General features: G+C 42.5%; 1 protein-coding gene across 10 annotated transcripts; it reads right to left on the reverse strand.

The window, feature by feature from the left end:
* Window positions 1–358: 358 nt before the first annotated feature.
* On the reverse strand, window positions 359–16,226 carry Stj (voltage-dependent calcium channel subunit straightjacket). Of its 10 annotated transcripts, none has more exons than XM_076427223.1 (19): window positions 15,937–16,226; window positions 13,810–13,996; window positions 13,164–13,703; window positions 12,624–13,031; window positions 12,000–12,314; window positions 11,122–11,178; window positions 9,860–9,940; window positions 9,560–9,634; window positions 9,320–9,424; window positions 9,161–9,232; window positions 8,468–8,615; window positions 8,282–8,348; window positions 7,121–7,269; window positions 6,674–6,797; window positions 5,959–5,991; window positions 5,054–5,337; window positions 4,587–4,930; window positions 3,415–3,657; window positions 359–2,540 (listed from the first exon to the last, which is right to left on the reverse strand). In XM_076427223.1, the coding sequence occupies exons 1-19, from the start codon at window positions 16,020–16,022 to the stop codon at window positions 2,148–2,150; spliced, it is 3,711 nt and encodes a 1,236-aa protein (XP_076283338.1). In that variant the 5' UTR covers window positions 16,023–16,226; the 3' UTR covers window positions 359–2,147. The 10 variants fall into 10 exon arrangements, with proteins under 10 accessions (XP_076283338.1, XP_076283336.1, XP_076283337.1 ...); XM_076427221.1 differs by having other exon boundaries at window positions 5,063–5,337; window positions 7,094–7,269; XM_076427222.1 differs by having other exon boundaries at window positions 5,063–5,337; window positions 7,094–7,263; window positions 15,937–16,225.

The following is a 16,226-nucleotide window of genomic DNA, read 5'->3' on the forward strand; positions in this document are numbered from 1 at the left end:
GCGCGAAACGTAGATACGTGCTACCTACGAGCCCCGAATTGACTTCCTCGTTCTCAGCTCGGCTCTTTAAGCGAGGGATATGTGTTACGGCCACCGGAAGTCGCCTAATCCCACGCCGAGCCCAAAGCAAGCTGCGAACTTACGCTCAACGCGATATAACGCGACCATGATCGTGCGCGTTTCAACCAGAGCCACAAGAATTCTCATCAAGAATTATTTTATTTTTTTTAACTACGACGTACCAGACCGAAAAATCTGAAAAGAATTGGGGACGGTGCTGATGACAATACCGATAATGCCACAATTATAGTATTTCTCAACTGTTCTACATATAGGTTAGTGAAGCTGCATACGGGAATTTAATTGAATTACGTGTTGCAGAGAGTTCTGAAAAGAAAAGGAGCATCTTGGACTTGGAATTATTTGTAAATCAACCGAATGTTCGAACTTACAGCCCCAGCTTGAGTTACGACCTCGCGATCAACAACGAACCTGAGTATGATTCCCCATTAAAAATTGAATGAAAGAATAACTAAACTAGGATTACGATGGGGTGGGGGTCTAAATCTTGCAGAACACATTTAGTTGACGAGGAACTGTCTTCCCCCGTTGTTCCCTCATTCTGTCGGTGTAAGATTTTCGATCGAGTACCCTAGGTATGATCTATTTTCGAAAGACACTTGAAATATGTTCGCAGTCGTCATAGCTGTCCATTACACTTTTAATGGCCGCGTCTCAGGTGTCTTTATTCTAAAAGCAGAACAAAGTGGACTTAATCCGCCATTGGTCACGAGGGAATATCGCTCGATATCCCGAGAACACAGCGAGCTAGTATCAACGTCGAACTCTAACGTATACCAGAGAAGGGCAAAACTTTTGTTCAGCCACAGCTAGCGCGGTCAAATCACTTGAATCCGTTCGATTCGTGGTTCGATAAAAATCTTGCCCGTCTTTGTCGGATTTGGGCTGAAGTAACGACAACGAGGGGCAGAGCAGAGACACCCACGCGCGTGGCAGACAACGCGTTGCATTTCGGGCAGTAAGGTCGTTTGTTTCGTTAGAACTAGTGTTCGGCACCGAGTCGCGGACGTCCTCTTCAGGTTCTTGGTTGCCGCGCCGTGAAGACGACGATGACGGTCATCGTCTGCCGAGAATTCTATGCACAAAATAGCCTGAACCGTGAACCGACCCTCGGAGAGTACAACAGACAGCACCAGAAGCCTGTCTCCGCTAGTACAGCGTCGCTATTTATACAGTATAGTACTCGCCCCGAGAATGATCGAACGTCCTACTCTGGGAGTAAACAAATTATTTGTACTCATTATTAGAGACAATACTAATTATCAAGACAATACTAAGTAAGATAAAAGTTTATTACTTGTGTAGTTATTCCTTCCCGAAATCTTCATCAACGTGATCCACCATTTGTGATCGAAACGGGGCCGTACACGCTACAAAAAAGGAACAAGAGACCCTTTTAACCCTTATCGGACGTCAGATACTTGGCCGATAAAGTTTGCTATGTCGCGCAACAAGTAACAATCGTCCGCAACATGAAAAAGTAGAATGTAACATGGGAGGAGACATACACGTCCGACAAGGGTTGAACCTTCAGCAAACTATAAACAACGTATCGTTTGTCCGCCAGATGATGGCTGGGCGAAGTGTTTACGCGTTCACTCTAAACAACGTCTTCAGCCAATAGCAATCTTTATTATATTGGCAATATAATTATATTTATTATATTATATTATATAGGCTATTGGCTGAAGACATTAGTTAGAGCGATAATGTAAATAAGATGATTCGTCTTCAGCCCCGGGGTTCGATCACTCTCGGAGCGAGTACCGTGGATACTAGAGTACCTCGAAACTGCGGTAACTATGAAAAACCAGAGAAAAGAAAAGAACATCGACTGCTTCGCAACGAATCGGCCCGAATTGTACTTTCTCTCGTTCAGAAGCTGAATGACGATTGGCAAGTGTAATCTCGTCGCTCGAGAGCGCCGCTAACGCGTTCTATGATGGCCATGAAGGACGTAGGACCCGTCTGCGAAAAGGAGAACCGTCGAGAGACACCTCCCCGTCTGGTATCGTTGGTTTTCTCGGACCCCACGCGACGATGAAGGTCTCCGGAGTCGGGTTAAATTAATCGTGATTGAAGACGACCCGTCTAACGAGGACACAGACGGTCGATAACAGTGCAAGGAGGTAGATATTCGGCGCCACGTTCACAGCCAGCCCGCACAGGTCCTTGATCTCGCTCTCCCTTGGATGCGTGCGGATGCAGGACTGAGGCTTCTTCCTTCTCAACGTGCTGATCGCCTTCTGGCACACCAGCGAGTTGTTCTCGTACATCACCTCCTCTGGTAGTACGCTCAACGGCGGCGACACCGTGTCCGTGCAGTCCGTGTTCACGACCAGCAGCAACATGTTACTGAACGCTACCGGTTGCACGATGTACGACCTCATGCAGTTGTCGTTTATGTCCATCTCGACGTCGAACGACTCGAACGACACGTTACGCAGGTACAGGTACACCTGTTGGCCAGAGGATTCAAAGATTGATGGCTGCTTCAAAACATTTTCGCAAAGAAACGAAGTTACTTCGAATGAACCCAGGAAAGGAATCACTCCTTTTAAGGAGGTGCAACATTTTCAGGATACCCTGTATGGATTTCCTCCGTTTCAACCACCTAAATGTTGCCTTTCATTGCGAAAGCGAATATCTTAAGTGTACTTATTTATTCTTAACACTAACCGTACCGGGTACAAAATGTATCGAGTATATATTGTTTTATAAAAATTACAAGACTGAATTGATTTAGATTTGTCACAATTTTTATAATAATACGTGCTCGAATAAAGAAATTTATTGAATAGTTATAATTTCAATAATTATCTGATATGATCGCGGTACGGTTAGTGTTAACCGATAATAATTGTACTCTACATAAAACTGAAAACGGTTAAACAATCCAAATCAACCGCTATACATTCAAATAAATGTTCCCGAAGCTTGCAAACTCGTGTACGCATGCGCACTCCTATGCCGCCATGTTCACAAAGAACCTCCTGACGCATGCGCATTAGAAATCGATTAGAGTGAAACGCGGGATCGTTGTCAGTTGCCAGTGTTCGAATCCTTTGTGTTTAAATACTAAAAAGCAGTAGTGTAAGAAGAAATATTGTTCGCGAGTAATGAATTGTTCGTAAAATAAGTAATAGAATGTTCTAGAGCAAGCGTGTGGGTAATAATACTCTCTTTTTGTTAAGGGGAACGTTGGATAAAAAGAACCTTTCGGTTTCCCAGAGGTCATTCCTCGCTTGTGTCCGCTCCGAAGTTTGTGTAGTATTAGCAAAGACATGAAATTAGCGAGTTCATAAGTGTACATAGATTGATTAGGAATTATACCTCTTGATCGCATGCTTCCGGTCGCGTTCGATTGATCAGGACCTTCTGATCGAACATTTTCTCGTCCTTCGCGTCGACCGGCGACTTATCCTCGTTTTCCTGATAGTCCCTCTGCATGCCTTCGTCTTCATTCGGATAAGCAAACGCTTCAGCGTACTCGGATTCCCACATTCCTGCTTTGGCCCAGGCCCACGCTGCTTGACCCAGGAACCAGGTGATTATTTTCTGCATATTCTTCCATGGCTGAAAAGAACGGCGTGTTTCATCATCCGGCTTCGGTACGTACGAATATATTTTTTTCTACTTTCACTGGAATTAGAACTTTAAAGATTTGCCTACCAAAGGATCTCACCCGAACCTGAACCAAGATATAACCTATAATAACCCTGTCATATTTAGACGGGGTTGTTTATTCCCGTTAGACTTCTGTTAGTCATTGTTTGATTTCATTGCATTTGACCCTTTGCACTCCGCATTACTTTTCAATTTTGTTGCCAACAACTCCCTACTATTTTAAGCGTTTCATTCGATATTTACTTCGGACAGTTTCTTGACTCCTACTTATTTTAAACAATTTTGTTTACTAATTATTAGACCGCGGATCTTTGTGCATTTGCGAAGAAACTGGTTGGGCGATAAAACAGTAAAAGATTTAAATAATTCAAGAATGTTGTAATGTTGCTTTTAATGTAACAAATTCGTTAAGTGATGAAATCAATTTTTACGTCATTCCTGCTTCTCACAATCAATGCAATAATTATATTAAATATATAGCTCTCTAACTTTGTTGTAATTTATATTTGTCGAACTTATATTTGTTTTTAAATAAGAAGTACGACTTACATAAATAGAGGAAGAACGAAATACATATAAAAACACGTTCAACCCTCGACAAAGGAGTGCAAAGGGTTAACTCTAGCTCTAGCACATATAAATATGTAGCACTCAACTTTTTCGTATCAAATTAGTAAGAAAAATTGTAGAAAATTCAAATTTTTAATATTTTCGACGAAACACGAAAAGACAATAAATATGTTTTCTACCCCCGTCATTGAGGACTGTTTTCGTCCATTCAATTAGGACAATGGCCAATAAAAAGCACTTTCGCACAAGTTTCGAAGTTTCGAAATTAAAACTAATATAACAGTGAGGTGTCCGCGAAAAGACGTTACCGTGAGCAAGATACTGCCAACGTTAGAAGTCTGTGTGCTCTTGAAGCATACAGCTTGGTAGTCGAATATCCTGATCCTCTCGAAAACACCCTCCTTGACAAGATTGGCCATAATCGGTCCTCTAAGTTCGCCGAAGAATTTTCCGGCATCGGCCTCGTCCTCGGCTGCGATCACGTAGCCGTTGTTGTCGACAAGGTAGCAAGCCCAATTCTCCGCACCGCAATGCGTAACGCAATTCCCCAGACCCTCGCAGCTGGCGGTAATATTTTGGAAGAGTCCTTGTAGAGCAGTGTGTTGGAATTGGAAGCCAACCACTGCTGCTGGCGCCTTCGTAGCTTGGCTTTCTAAAGAAGTATCAAGTAGTTTACACCTTGAACATTCCCATTCACGAGAATAGAATGAATAAACCAAGGAGTGATATTGAAAATGCGATGATGTAAGTTGTTAAAGAATTAAACAATGCTAACTTGTTTTACCAATAAAAATGGCACGACTGGCTGTGACGAGGGTGGTGTTATCAGCACCCTCCTCGTCGATTGGCACAGAAAAGACGAAGCTCTCAGGCTGGACGTAGTTCTGCTCCACGGCTCTTTTGTACCATACTTCGTCTATAGCTTTCGAATACATCTTGCCGAAGTGATCATCAGGGATATTGCCTTCTTCATCCGACAGGAAGTCCTGCCATCTTGTCAGACCACTGTGAGTGGCCATGAACGCGAGCGTCACGCCGAAACGTTGTTGGAACTCTTTCCTACAAGAAGATGAACGTCACGCTTCCGGTCTGAATCAGTCCTTCAAAGAAACAGACGTCCGGTCTTTTCTAATATTGTACAAACGCTAGCGCGATACGGCGGAGCTTCTTCGAGACTCGTTTGCATTGCAATAATTGACTATATTAATTAAAGTGTCGCTTAGTCCAAATTTATTTTGAATGCTTTGAAAATGAATTTATAAAAGTACTTTTTCAGGTAACAACAGCTTTGCGAGCGAGTCTCCAAGCGCGTCTCTCATCTACAATGTACACTTCAAACTGCTGAACATCGATCTTCCGGTTCCGAGATCCACAAGTTGCTTCTTCTTGATTTTTCTCCAGGCCTGAAAGATCCTCGCGATCCAAACCGGCGGCGATTAGATAACCGCAGAAGGAACGAAACAGTAACACGTAAATTGCTGGTGAATACCAAAATGAAAATCGCTTGAGAAATGTTGAAAACATCGAACAGAACTGTGGTGTCGAAGAGAGAAAGAAAGAAAGAAAGAGAGGGAAGCGGACGCAAAAGAAGCGATAACAACGAACACAGATATCGTTACGGACAGATATCGTTTAGCCTCTAAAAGAAAACGTAAGGTGGTTTTTTGTGGTGGACGTTACCTGGGCAGCAGATTCATCAGCCTAGCTAAAGGTCTGCATGGCGTCAAAGTGGTCAGTATTAGTAAAAAAGAACGGGCGCGTTTATTTTCGTTATCCTGACAGAAGAAATAATAAGAGAACGGAACCAGAGAGAGAGAGAGAGAGAGTGAAAGAATTGTGCAAAGAACGGAAACATACACACACATACGGGGGGAACGGTTTCGCTGTCTTTAATAAACGCTTTTCTTTTATTGTTGGTTTTCTTCTGCTATCTATCTTTGAAGAAGCCTACTATTCTTCTATTCTCAATCTAACCGATATGTACTTCAATCAAAAAGCCTATTTAACCTTATGCGAATGCCCAACATTTTTCACGACGTTAAGGTATACGTTGTTCAGGTATAAATCAATTTTTCATTCTCCCAGATAGTAGAAACTCATAGTAATTACAACAAGAACGTTCGAAAAGATTTGAAAACAAATTGGGAGAAGGTGTCTGGTACCTGGATATCGACATTAGGTTTAGTCTTTAGATTTATCCAACTTGTTAGACTTTAGCTGTTTTCGAAGTTTCGTTTCCTACCATTGATTCTTTCTTAGACTGACATAAGGTATGTGAAATTGTAGGCAAAATTAGGCTTTCAAAGGACGTCTATCTATTCGGTTGCTATGTTAGTTCTCGTGTAGTTAGTTCGGAACGTGTCTCATGCAATACACAGGTTACTATGATGCTCACCCTTTTTCTTCGCGTGTGGTGCTGGGGTTCGCAAACCATTCGGTTACCTTTGCGTCGAACACCAGGCTCAGAAGAAGATCCCTGTCACAGTAGTACAAGTCTTTGTCCGCTTTGTAAGCCGTGGCTGTTTAACAAACACGGTATATTATCGTTACACAACATTATCGCTTTGAATCGTCATAGCAATTTTGCATATTTAATAAAAAGTTCTAACAGCAACTTCTGGTAGCTTGTTCATTATTCGGACTAAACGGAATTTTCCCAAAATTTTCATTACGTATCTAGTAAACGTCCATTTATATGTAGAAAAGTTATTCTGATCGAAAGTTTGCGCCATTAATTACGAGACGTATGTATGAATCTCGAAATTTCCTGAACAGTGCGCCATGGTAGAGATAATTGTGCCGTGAGGATGCATACGTTTCGATTTATGATGAGTGTCGTTACCGGAACTCGTGGCCGAGTATTCCGGCGGCTGGGATGGTTGTTTCATGTCTTTCCACCTCCAGGCTGGCTGGCGGATACGCTCCAGGAAGTGCAGGAGCTGAGCCTCGGACGTATTGAACGGTCGTTCGTCCTCGTAGTGATACCTGGATCAAGAAATTTCAAATACTATCAATCTATTTTACCTCGGGCAATTCCTCGAACATCGCGTCGTGCTTTCTTATCGAGCAGTCCCGTAACTCTTTCGATACTTGCTGGAAACCGATCTGTGATCGGTAGACTGTGAGTCTTTCTAAGCAGATTTTTATAGCTATACAGTGTGAGTCACCTAACGTTGCCACCTCAAATATCTTTGTTGTTTTTAAAGATACGTCAAATGTCTGAGGACAAAGTTGAATGGTAAAATGGGGCTCATACGATACCAAAAAGATTTTTGTTTTTATGTAATTTTTTTTAGAGATATGAAGGTCTCCTTCATTTTTTAAAATGGAATATCCTCTTTTTATACCAATTCTGAGTAAAAATGCATTGACCTCCATATGTTCTAAATCTATAATAATATTAGTGAACGAGATATCAAAACAATTTTCTTTCTTCTTTGGATAATATCTCGTTAACTATTCGGTTTAGGACATATGAAGGTCAACAATTTTTACTCAGAATAAAAAATAGGACATTCCATTTTAAAAAATCAAGGTGACCTTCATATCTCTAAAAAAGTTACATAAAAACAAAAATTTTTTTGTTATCATTCTCTCTTTCAAGTTCACTTAAAAACAGTCAAATTAATTTTATGCATTTCGTTGTTTAAAGTCATAGTAGAGCGCATAATTTTCAGAGAATCTGTGACTTTCTTCTGCTAAACTGTTTTAATAATTCAAGATTGGGTACGTTGCATTTAATAAAACTTTCGAACAAGGAAGGTAAGCAACGAAACAAATGCTGGTAGCGAACGCGTTAATTGCCGCAAATTGAGTACTTAAATGACAATTTGAATATTCCCGGTGAAAATAGACTCAGGCACAGCCGTCGAAGGGTTAACGAAGAAATATCCGGTGCAAAGTTATTATTCCCAAAGAAAAATTGTTCTACGCCATGGAGAAAATTTAGCATAACGATGCGCAGTCTACCGATCATGTGAGACGATTTCATCAAGAGACTTACTTGCAGTACAGCCAGTCAGGATGTACCCGCCAGTTAGTACCAGTGAAATAATCCGACACGTTCTTGCCTGAAAAAGGAAAGAAAAGCTGGCTAGAGTAACTGGCAAAACGGTAGCTATAGCTAAAGCTACGTCCACAAACTGGTCGTGATCCGATGATTGCAATTGGTTTCTACGAATGTACGCACCACTAACGTGCGTACGGTGTATCTCCTCGGTTGCGTGCACGCGATTGCTTCCGGCGTGATCATGTTCCGGCAAACTGACCACCACCGTGAACGGTGTGTTCGGTATACCAGTGTAATCGTACTTCCTCTTCACTCTGCCGACCCGTTTCTGCAAAAATATTCAGAAATACAGCTGTAAATCTTTTGCCTTTTGCAATCGTTACAGTTTTTATTTACTTAGTAGTCTAGTTGTGGCAGAGTTTTAACTGTAAGCGGACTAAACGGCTGCGCGGGGACCTGAATTTCGCAGCATTCATTTTCCTTACAAAAAATTCAATAAAAAAAAAAAGAAAAATTAAAACAGCTTCTTCAATTTTCAAGTTTCAATTGTGAATTATTATTATGTTAAAGACAAAAATTTGCTTTTTTATGTAAAAGACCAAAATTTTTACCGTTTGGAGCCTCCACTTGATTGAGCCGCCATTGTCGATAATCTACGCTTTACCGTGACTCGAGAATATTTTCTTTTCTTGCAGGAACTACGTAATAGATTTGTATAGCAATAATCAAATTCGCAATGGCGACGATTCAATTCTTACGAGTGATCTCTGTTAGTGACTTTTGATAAGCAAACGATTAATAAACCGAAGCTCAGCGTCGAGCAACATTTTCCGCTCTAATATACCGTTCATCGTTAATTATGGAATTAATTACCATGTCGTCGTAATGGTACTTCGTGTGAAGCGTCACGCTACCGTTCTCCTGATTGACCACGTCATTTCGAAGCTGTAATCAGAAGTTATCGTGTTACGGATACACTGTATAGCTACCTTTTTTTTCTAAAATTATATTTATGTCATTCTAGAGATTTACCATAAGAATTCCTTCGTCGAACTCCCTTGGTCCTCTATCCTGATCCATCAACTCAACCTCCGCCATGTCGACGCTGTTGTAGGCTGGCTTCAGGATTCCCTGGAACTGTAATTGCATCGTCGATTAATTAAAAACGTTGTCGAACATGAAAAGAACAGCTAAAATTCTATTATGTATAATGTATTTATTTGAAACGAAGAAGTGGAAGTTATTAAGAATCTTTTAGATCAGGATCGTTACCACTGGACGGAGGTCAGGATGAATCAGGATGAAACCGTTATTGGTCACGATGAACGCGTATCCATTGACGCCGAGCTGTTTCGAACAGAATAAAGAAACATTTAATTAATCTCATCAATATTCACTGATTGTATTAACACTGCGTTAATTATCGGATTACGGACTAAAGAACGAATTCGTTGTCGCTTATGGATCTCTTTTAAATCACACCAGTTCGTCAATTCTGCATGTTTCTTCGTGAAAGATTCTAGATTTAAATCCTTTGGGATTTGATTAGAAATAATGTAAAACAGTGCTCACCCGATGCGGCATCATAAGTTTCTGTATCTCTTCTATGGGAACATCCGTGCCAGCGACACCGAGGAGATCGGCGATCCGTGTCTGCGCAAAGAAACACCGTATCGTTTCAGACAAACTCTCATTCTCCATGCGCCCCGTGGAATTCGGTGTATCGAAAAATGAATTACGAGTCATCATCATCCCAAGTCGCATAACCATAAGCGTATCTACCTTCTCCAATAAACGCTATCACAATGATAATTCCTCTAAAGACACACTGTACTAGTATGAAAAGTAACGATATTTACTAAAGAAACAATCATCTCTGACGTACGGCTGGATATGTATAATAAAACTAGCTCAACTACGGTATCTCAATAAGAAACGAAACGAATGGAAACGATAATCAACAAATCGAATAATAATCGAGAAAAGAATCATGGTAATAATAAAGAGAACGATACACAATATAAAGAGCAATTATATAACGTCTGACTCGTGCACTCGTTTTGCTTGTTTCTAACCCAAAACCAAAATTATTCAATTCTCTCGTACTAATACATTTCCGCATAATGTGCGTAGTTACCCCAGAACCAGAGTACTACTAGAGAATGATAATAATAATAATGATGTTAACAATAATAACGATAATGATAATAAGAATGATAATAATAATGTCAACAGGAGGTATTCGCCGTTCGCAATCCAACAGGCGGGCAGGATTATCCGTGTTTCTACTCGTCTCGAACAGGGCACAGGGTAGACTAAAGTACCTAAACCTACCTAATGATTAAACTAAGTCCAGAACTAGTGTTAGACCAAAGTAAGATACCAGAGAGACGAACGTGGACCTAAATGAAACAAAAGATCGCCGCGCGGCCATCTTCTTGCGCCTTTGGGACTTCGAATCGTTATCTGATTTTTTGTCGCATTTTTCGAACAATGTTTACAATCGCCACGAACCTTTAAAAATACTCGCCCCCCCCTGCGCAGTTCGATCGTTCGACTTTAAATGAAGTCGATCTTTGCGAATTTTTTCTGCCTCAATCGTAAAAGATACACGATCGTTCTTAGAATCATTCCGCAGACATTCCCATGCATGATGGTATTAAAAGAAAATAATATTCCGAGTATTTAAAGGTAAACTGTCGTGATCATTTCGATGATCGATCCCGGAGGCGCGGTCGCGTTGGCCGCGCGCGAAGTATAAAAGGCGAAAGGGTTACGGGGCTCTATGCATTGAAACAACGTTGCTTGTGTTTTGTTTGTGTGTTGCTGCCAACCTCTCTAGTCTCTGTCACCCAGTACGCCTCGTTCACCAGCACCTGCCTTGTGATGTTCTGTGGACAAAGAGGAACTTAAAACCAAAGGAAAATCGGTCTGATTCCGCGCGGCGCGGCGTTCTCGAACCCGCCCTTTTAACGGAGGGGTTGGCTCGAGACGCTTGGAAAAACAGTGATAAAAGAAACGGGGTGTTAACTTTTGATAATCGAATGAGGGTAACGTGGAATGGCGATAACGGCGGAAGTATCGATTCGAGGACGTTCGCTCTGAATTGCGATTACAGTTGTCGATTGGACGCTGCTGTCTGGTCGAAATTGCCCCCCAAGACGTTCAAGGTTGTGCGAAGCTTCTCAATGTCGTGCAAAGTCTCTCAACGTCTCGATTTTTAGTTTAGGTTAAAATTTCTTATTTCCTTTGACATTAGAATTGCTTTTCAAGGTAACCCAAGGTCACGGGAAGATTAACGGAGGATTAATGATAAATCCGTTGTATCGCAGTGACAGGTGGTCGTCGATCAGATAACAGCGTTGCGATCGCACACGTGAGTGCGCATTGTTGCGATAATTATTAATAGAACGGGGTTAACGGTTCACGATGATGGGGAGGACGGTAATCTATTCTCGATGACAAAGCTCGTGTCACGTTTTTATCGAGATACAACACCTCAGGCCGACACTCAATTTCTCTCGTTTCGCTGGCGAGATGATTTTTCGAGCGATCGTTGACGAGTCGAACGCTCGCCATTCTGGCGGGGACGATACTAAACTAGGAAGAATTTGGGGAATCGCCTAGCGTACCCGATTTTTCGAGGATCAGAAGAGTCGACGGTCCTGTGTGAGGTGTTACGGTTCGTTTATTTATTTCAAACATAGCTTACCGCGTTTTCGCGTCGATCGAACACCGGCATGCTGACCGAGGTCATCAGCCTGTACTCCTGCAAGTCGTTTGACTGATCGTGGATCTTCTTCTGTTTCTTCACGAACCTGCGATCTCTTTCTTCAGCGTTGAACAGCTTCTTTCGCCTGTGGAGCCTGAGGAATCGTTCCTTTTGTTCCTCGCTTTCGCGTTGCTCCCACAGCCAGTCTGTCATCTTAGGGTCAGTGATGTCAGCGTAGACAGGCGTCCAGATGGTTGGATGATCGTTGCGACCTAGGACCAGGGGTCGAGCCATCACTGGAACGTACTTCAGCACCTGGAAATGATGAGAGCTCGTCAATTTTCAATTGGCTAAAAAGGAGATCCCAAATTATGTGGGTTCTTTTATAAAATAATAATTAACAGAAATATGATTAATAGACTGAATGAAATTCAAAATTGTTGAAACATTTTTCAAATTGAAGATGTCAATATATGTATCTCCTCTATTAAAATCGTTAAGGGAAAAAATAATATTGAATTTAGTTTCTATTTCTTGCAATCGACGCAGACAATTTTCATTTTGCATAATGATCCGCAGTCTAATGATGAATTTCGGCGAATAATAATACGCTGAGAATCGCACCTGTTCCCTGACTTCAGCCAAAGTGCACAGATGCACAAAGTATCCCCGATTCGCGCAGGCCATCCACTGCACCTCCCTAACATCCGCCACCTCTCTACCGATCAGATAAGTGAACATTCTGACCGGCATGTCGGCCTTGAACGGCTCGTCTTGATTGTCCTTCCAATTGTAGGTCTCGAAGATATCCTTGTAGTTGTAGGGCACGCCGTCCGTTATCAGCATGATCGCTTGGTTGCACCTGGCCCCCTCCCTGTCGTATCGATAGGATTCGAGTAGCTCGAACGCGGTGGACAAGGCCAGCGAAAAATTCGCTATTTTCTCAGTGTCCAAGTTCGAAATCGCCCTCTTCAACTCCCTCACGTTCGCCAAATTCGCCTGGACCAGGGTGTCGTTGAAACAGGGCACCACCTATAATGGGATTTTGATTAGATAATTACAATTATCTTTTTCTTTCGAATAGGAGTATTAAAAAGGATTAAACACAGAAACACTCTTTAATAAAAGGAGTTTCACTTTGCTAACGTTGCTAAACTATTGTACCTCTTTGGTAATATTGGAGAACGTGATGATGTTCACAAAATCATTGTTCCCTAGTGTGTCGAGAATATTATTGACCACGTGTCTGGCGATTTCCCTGCGTATTCCAGTCATGCTGCCGGACGTATCAATCAGTATGACGACATCCTTGGGGCTGGTGGCAGCTTCGATGTACCAACTCCTGGTTCTGCAGTCGAAGAGGTCCACCGGTTCCATGAACCAGCTGGTCGCTGGGTATTGTCTCATGAAACCTGTCGCGCTGCCAAAATACTGCCACGACAGCGAGGGATCTTGATCGTAGTTGTTGACGAAGGTTTTGTCGAGCTCCTCGGACCATTTGATCGCTCTGATCACGTCCGAAGCTCTGTCGTAGACATTCGTTGGTACATGGACCGCTGACATGTTCAGATTCACCTGGCCGCCGAAGTGGTAACTGTGCTTCAAGTCTGTGGTGTTATTCTTGGCGTTGATATAGAGGAAGCTGTCGGGTGGATCCGCGTCTGGGGCTGATAACGCTGACGTCTCCGCGACGTCCATGATCCTCTGGTGGAGCAAGGTTGCGATTAAGTAGTTTGTTCTTATACATTTTTAAATAAGTAGCCGGTACACTTCAGGAGCTGCTTTTTCCGAGGAACTCTAGAGGCGTTACCTTGATGGCAGAGATCTTGGACTCCATCATGGCCCTGATGTCCTTCGCGATCTCATGGACCAGCGCGTTACCATCACGTGGCTTCACCTCCGCCTGTTTGTAGCTCTCGTGGAACTTCTCCACGTTGGTCACGTACTTTCCCAACTGCGACAGCTCGAAACCCAATTTGTGCGCCCATGTCTTCGCCCTGAGAACACCAGACAACTTCCATCAAAACTCTAGATTGAATTCCGGCGATCTTCGGGGAGTAGCCACTCTCGCGAAACTTTGAGGAAATCCTTCGCGTTGTTGGCTGACCGATTCGCCGAATGCCTTCACTGATAAATACTATTGCTAATCCCACTTTGGTCAGAATTGTTCTCAGTCTCGAAGCTCGGGATCGTACGGGGGCTCATTAAGTTAACTACACTTTGTTCTCTTTAATCGTTTCTGATACTTATTATATTTTATTAGCTAGCTTATGTTTGGCCTCATCTTAACCGGAGAAATGTCACGAATACGTAGATAAAGGTTCCACAAAAAAGAATGGTTGGAAACAAAAAGGTTATATCGCTAAATTAATATTGTTTCACCGAGGGAATAATTGATCCTAATTTATTAGGAACTTTTAAGAGAGTTATATCAGTTATTATAACTATGGATGAAACGAACGTGGATTTTTCGTTGGCAACACGCCATCGTTATTGAATTTCGATTCATCCCCGCGACGAGTAGGCGCCAATTCTTGCATCATGCTCCACTGAACTATTTCCCAAGTTTGCTTTATATGTATTGCGCGCAATTTGGCTGGTATCGATACTGTAATTTTATGTATTGCAGATTGATACTTTGAATGCTGCTAGGCTGACCTCGACATTTCTTATCGGTAGAATGTAATTAGAAAGAGAGTGAATGATTTGATATTAATTGACGACTTCTGCATAGCAGTGAGATAGGAATAATTTAGTTGGTAGAATCCATTATTCTCTGGTTCCAGTTCGTATAAAATAAACTGTGTAAATTGGAATTAAAACGTTCTTGTGCTCGTCAACAGAGGGTAATTGCTTCGCGGTAAATAAAATTTTAACAAACGTCGGTCTCTATACGATTTAATAATTGAAATACAGCGCGGCATTGAAATACAACTCGCGAAAGTGCTCAAACGTTCCCATAATCACCAACAAAAGGTAGTCGTTGATTTCTGTGAACTAAATTAAAGTTTAACAAACGCGAGTTGTTTTATAATGTTCGATCAAATATACTCCAATTAAATACTTCAAAATATAAAATCGCCGGAGCCAAAGGAAAGCGAACGAGGATTCAACTTGAACAAAAAGATAACGAGTATGTACTTTCAAAGCAAAACAAAGTCGGAGCACGCTGTACCGACCATAATCATCCCCCATAACAATTCCACCTGATGAACTCGATCTACCATCGTTGAAATGAATTTCCAAACCTCCATAAGCGATGCCACCGTTCAAATGTGGGCGACAGGGTAATGTCAATAGAAAGCGAAAGCACGTTGCCCACGTTTTCACAACTGGAGGGACGCGTGTCGAAAGCGTGTTGTGCTACGAGCGAGGGAAACCAGCGAATTTCGAGAGGTGGACGACGAATCGCGACGTAGACGGTCAACAAAGAATCTATGATTAAAGTAATTAATTTTCGAACATCCATAACCAATTCGTTGATCAAAAAAAGAGATGAAAGTACAATCAACGTATCCAGGGGACACAATTCGCTTCGCGAGCGAGGGAAGCCAGCGAATTCGACGAATAAAATCGACGATTCTCGACGTGGACGATCATCAAACGAAAAACTGCGACGATGCATTACTCTCCACAACCTCTCGCACTTTGTACTTTACAGACCGTAAGCAAATGAAAAAAATACATGCAATTGTGAAACGTCGACAAAAGCAATGCTCGAAATATGGGTAACAAGTCAGCGTGTCAAGGGGAAGCACGTCGCCCACGTTGTTGGCGATCCAGGGGTGGCGCGTGCGACTTGGACAACGAGCGAGGGAGTCCAGCGAATTCGCGTGGAAAACACACGATCCCAGCGTAGAGGCGATTAAACGAACCAATCGAATAAATCGATGAACGCCGATTAATTGATAACGATTTGGTGCGGACGACAACTTACGTGCTGTAGGAGATGATACCGTCACCAGGGTCGGGTGCCTCGATCAGGATCAGGATGACGATAGCAGGCAGACAACGGAGCCTCATCACTGGCGTGTCTTCGGTCGTCGGCTCTCCGCTGTTTACGCGAGGACACGGTAAACAAAACTGAGGCCGAGAGGCGGCTCGCGTCTGACATTAAGGATGCTCTCGGCCGGCCGTGTTCGTCGTCGTCTTTGTCGTCGTCGACGTCGACGTCGCCATGCAGTGCGCGCACCGTTCCCGAACACGGGGGACACCGTTTTCCAGAGC

The sequence above is a fragment of the Lasioglossum baleicum genome, chromosome 7 (assembly GCF_051020765.1).
Source record: "Lasioglossum baleicum chromosome 7, iyLasBale1, whole genome shotgun sequence".
Taxonomy (NCBI): domain Eukaryota; kingdom Metazoa; phylum Arthropoda; class Insecta; order Hymenoptera; family Halictidae; genus Lasioglossum; species Lasioglossum baleicum.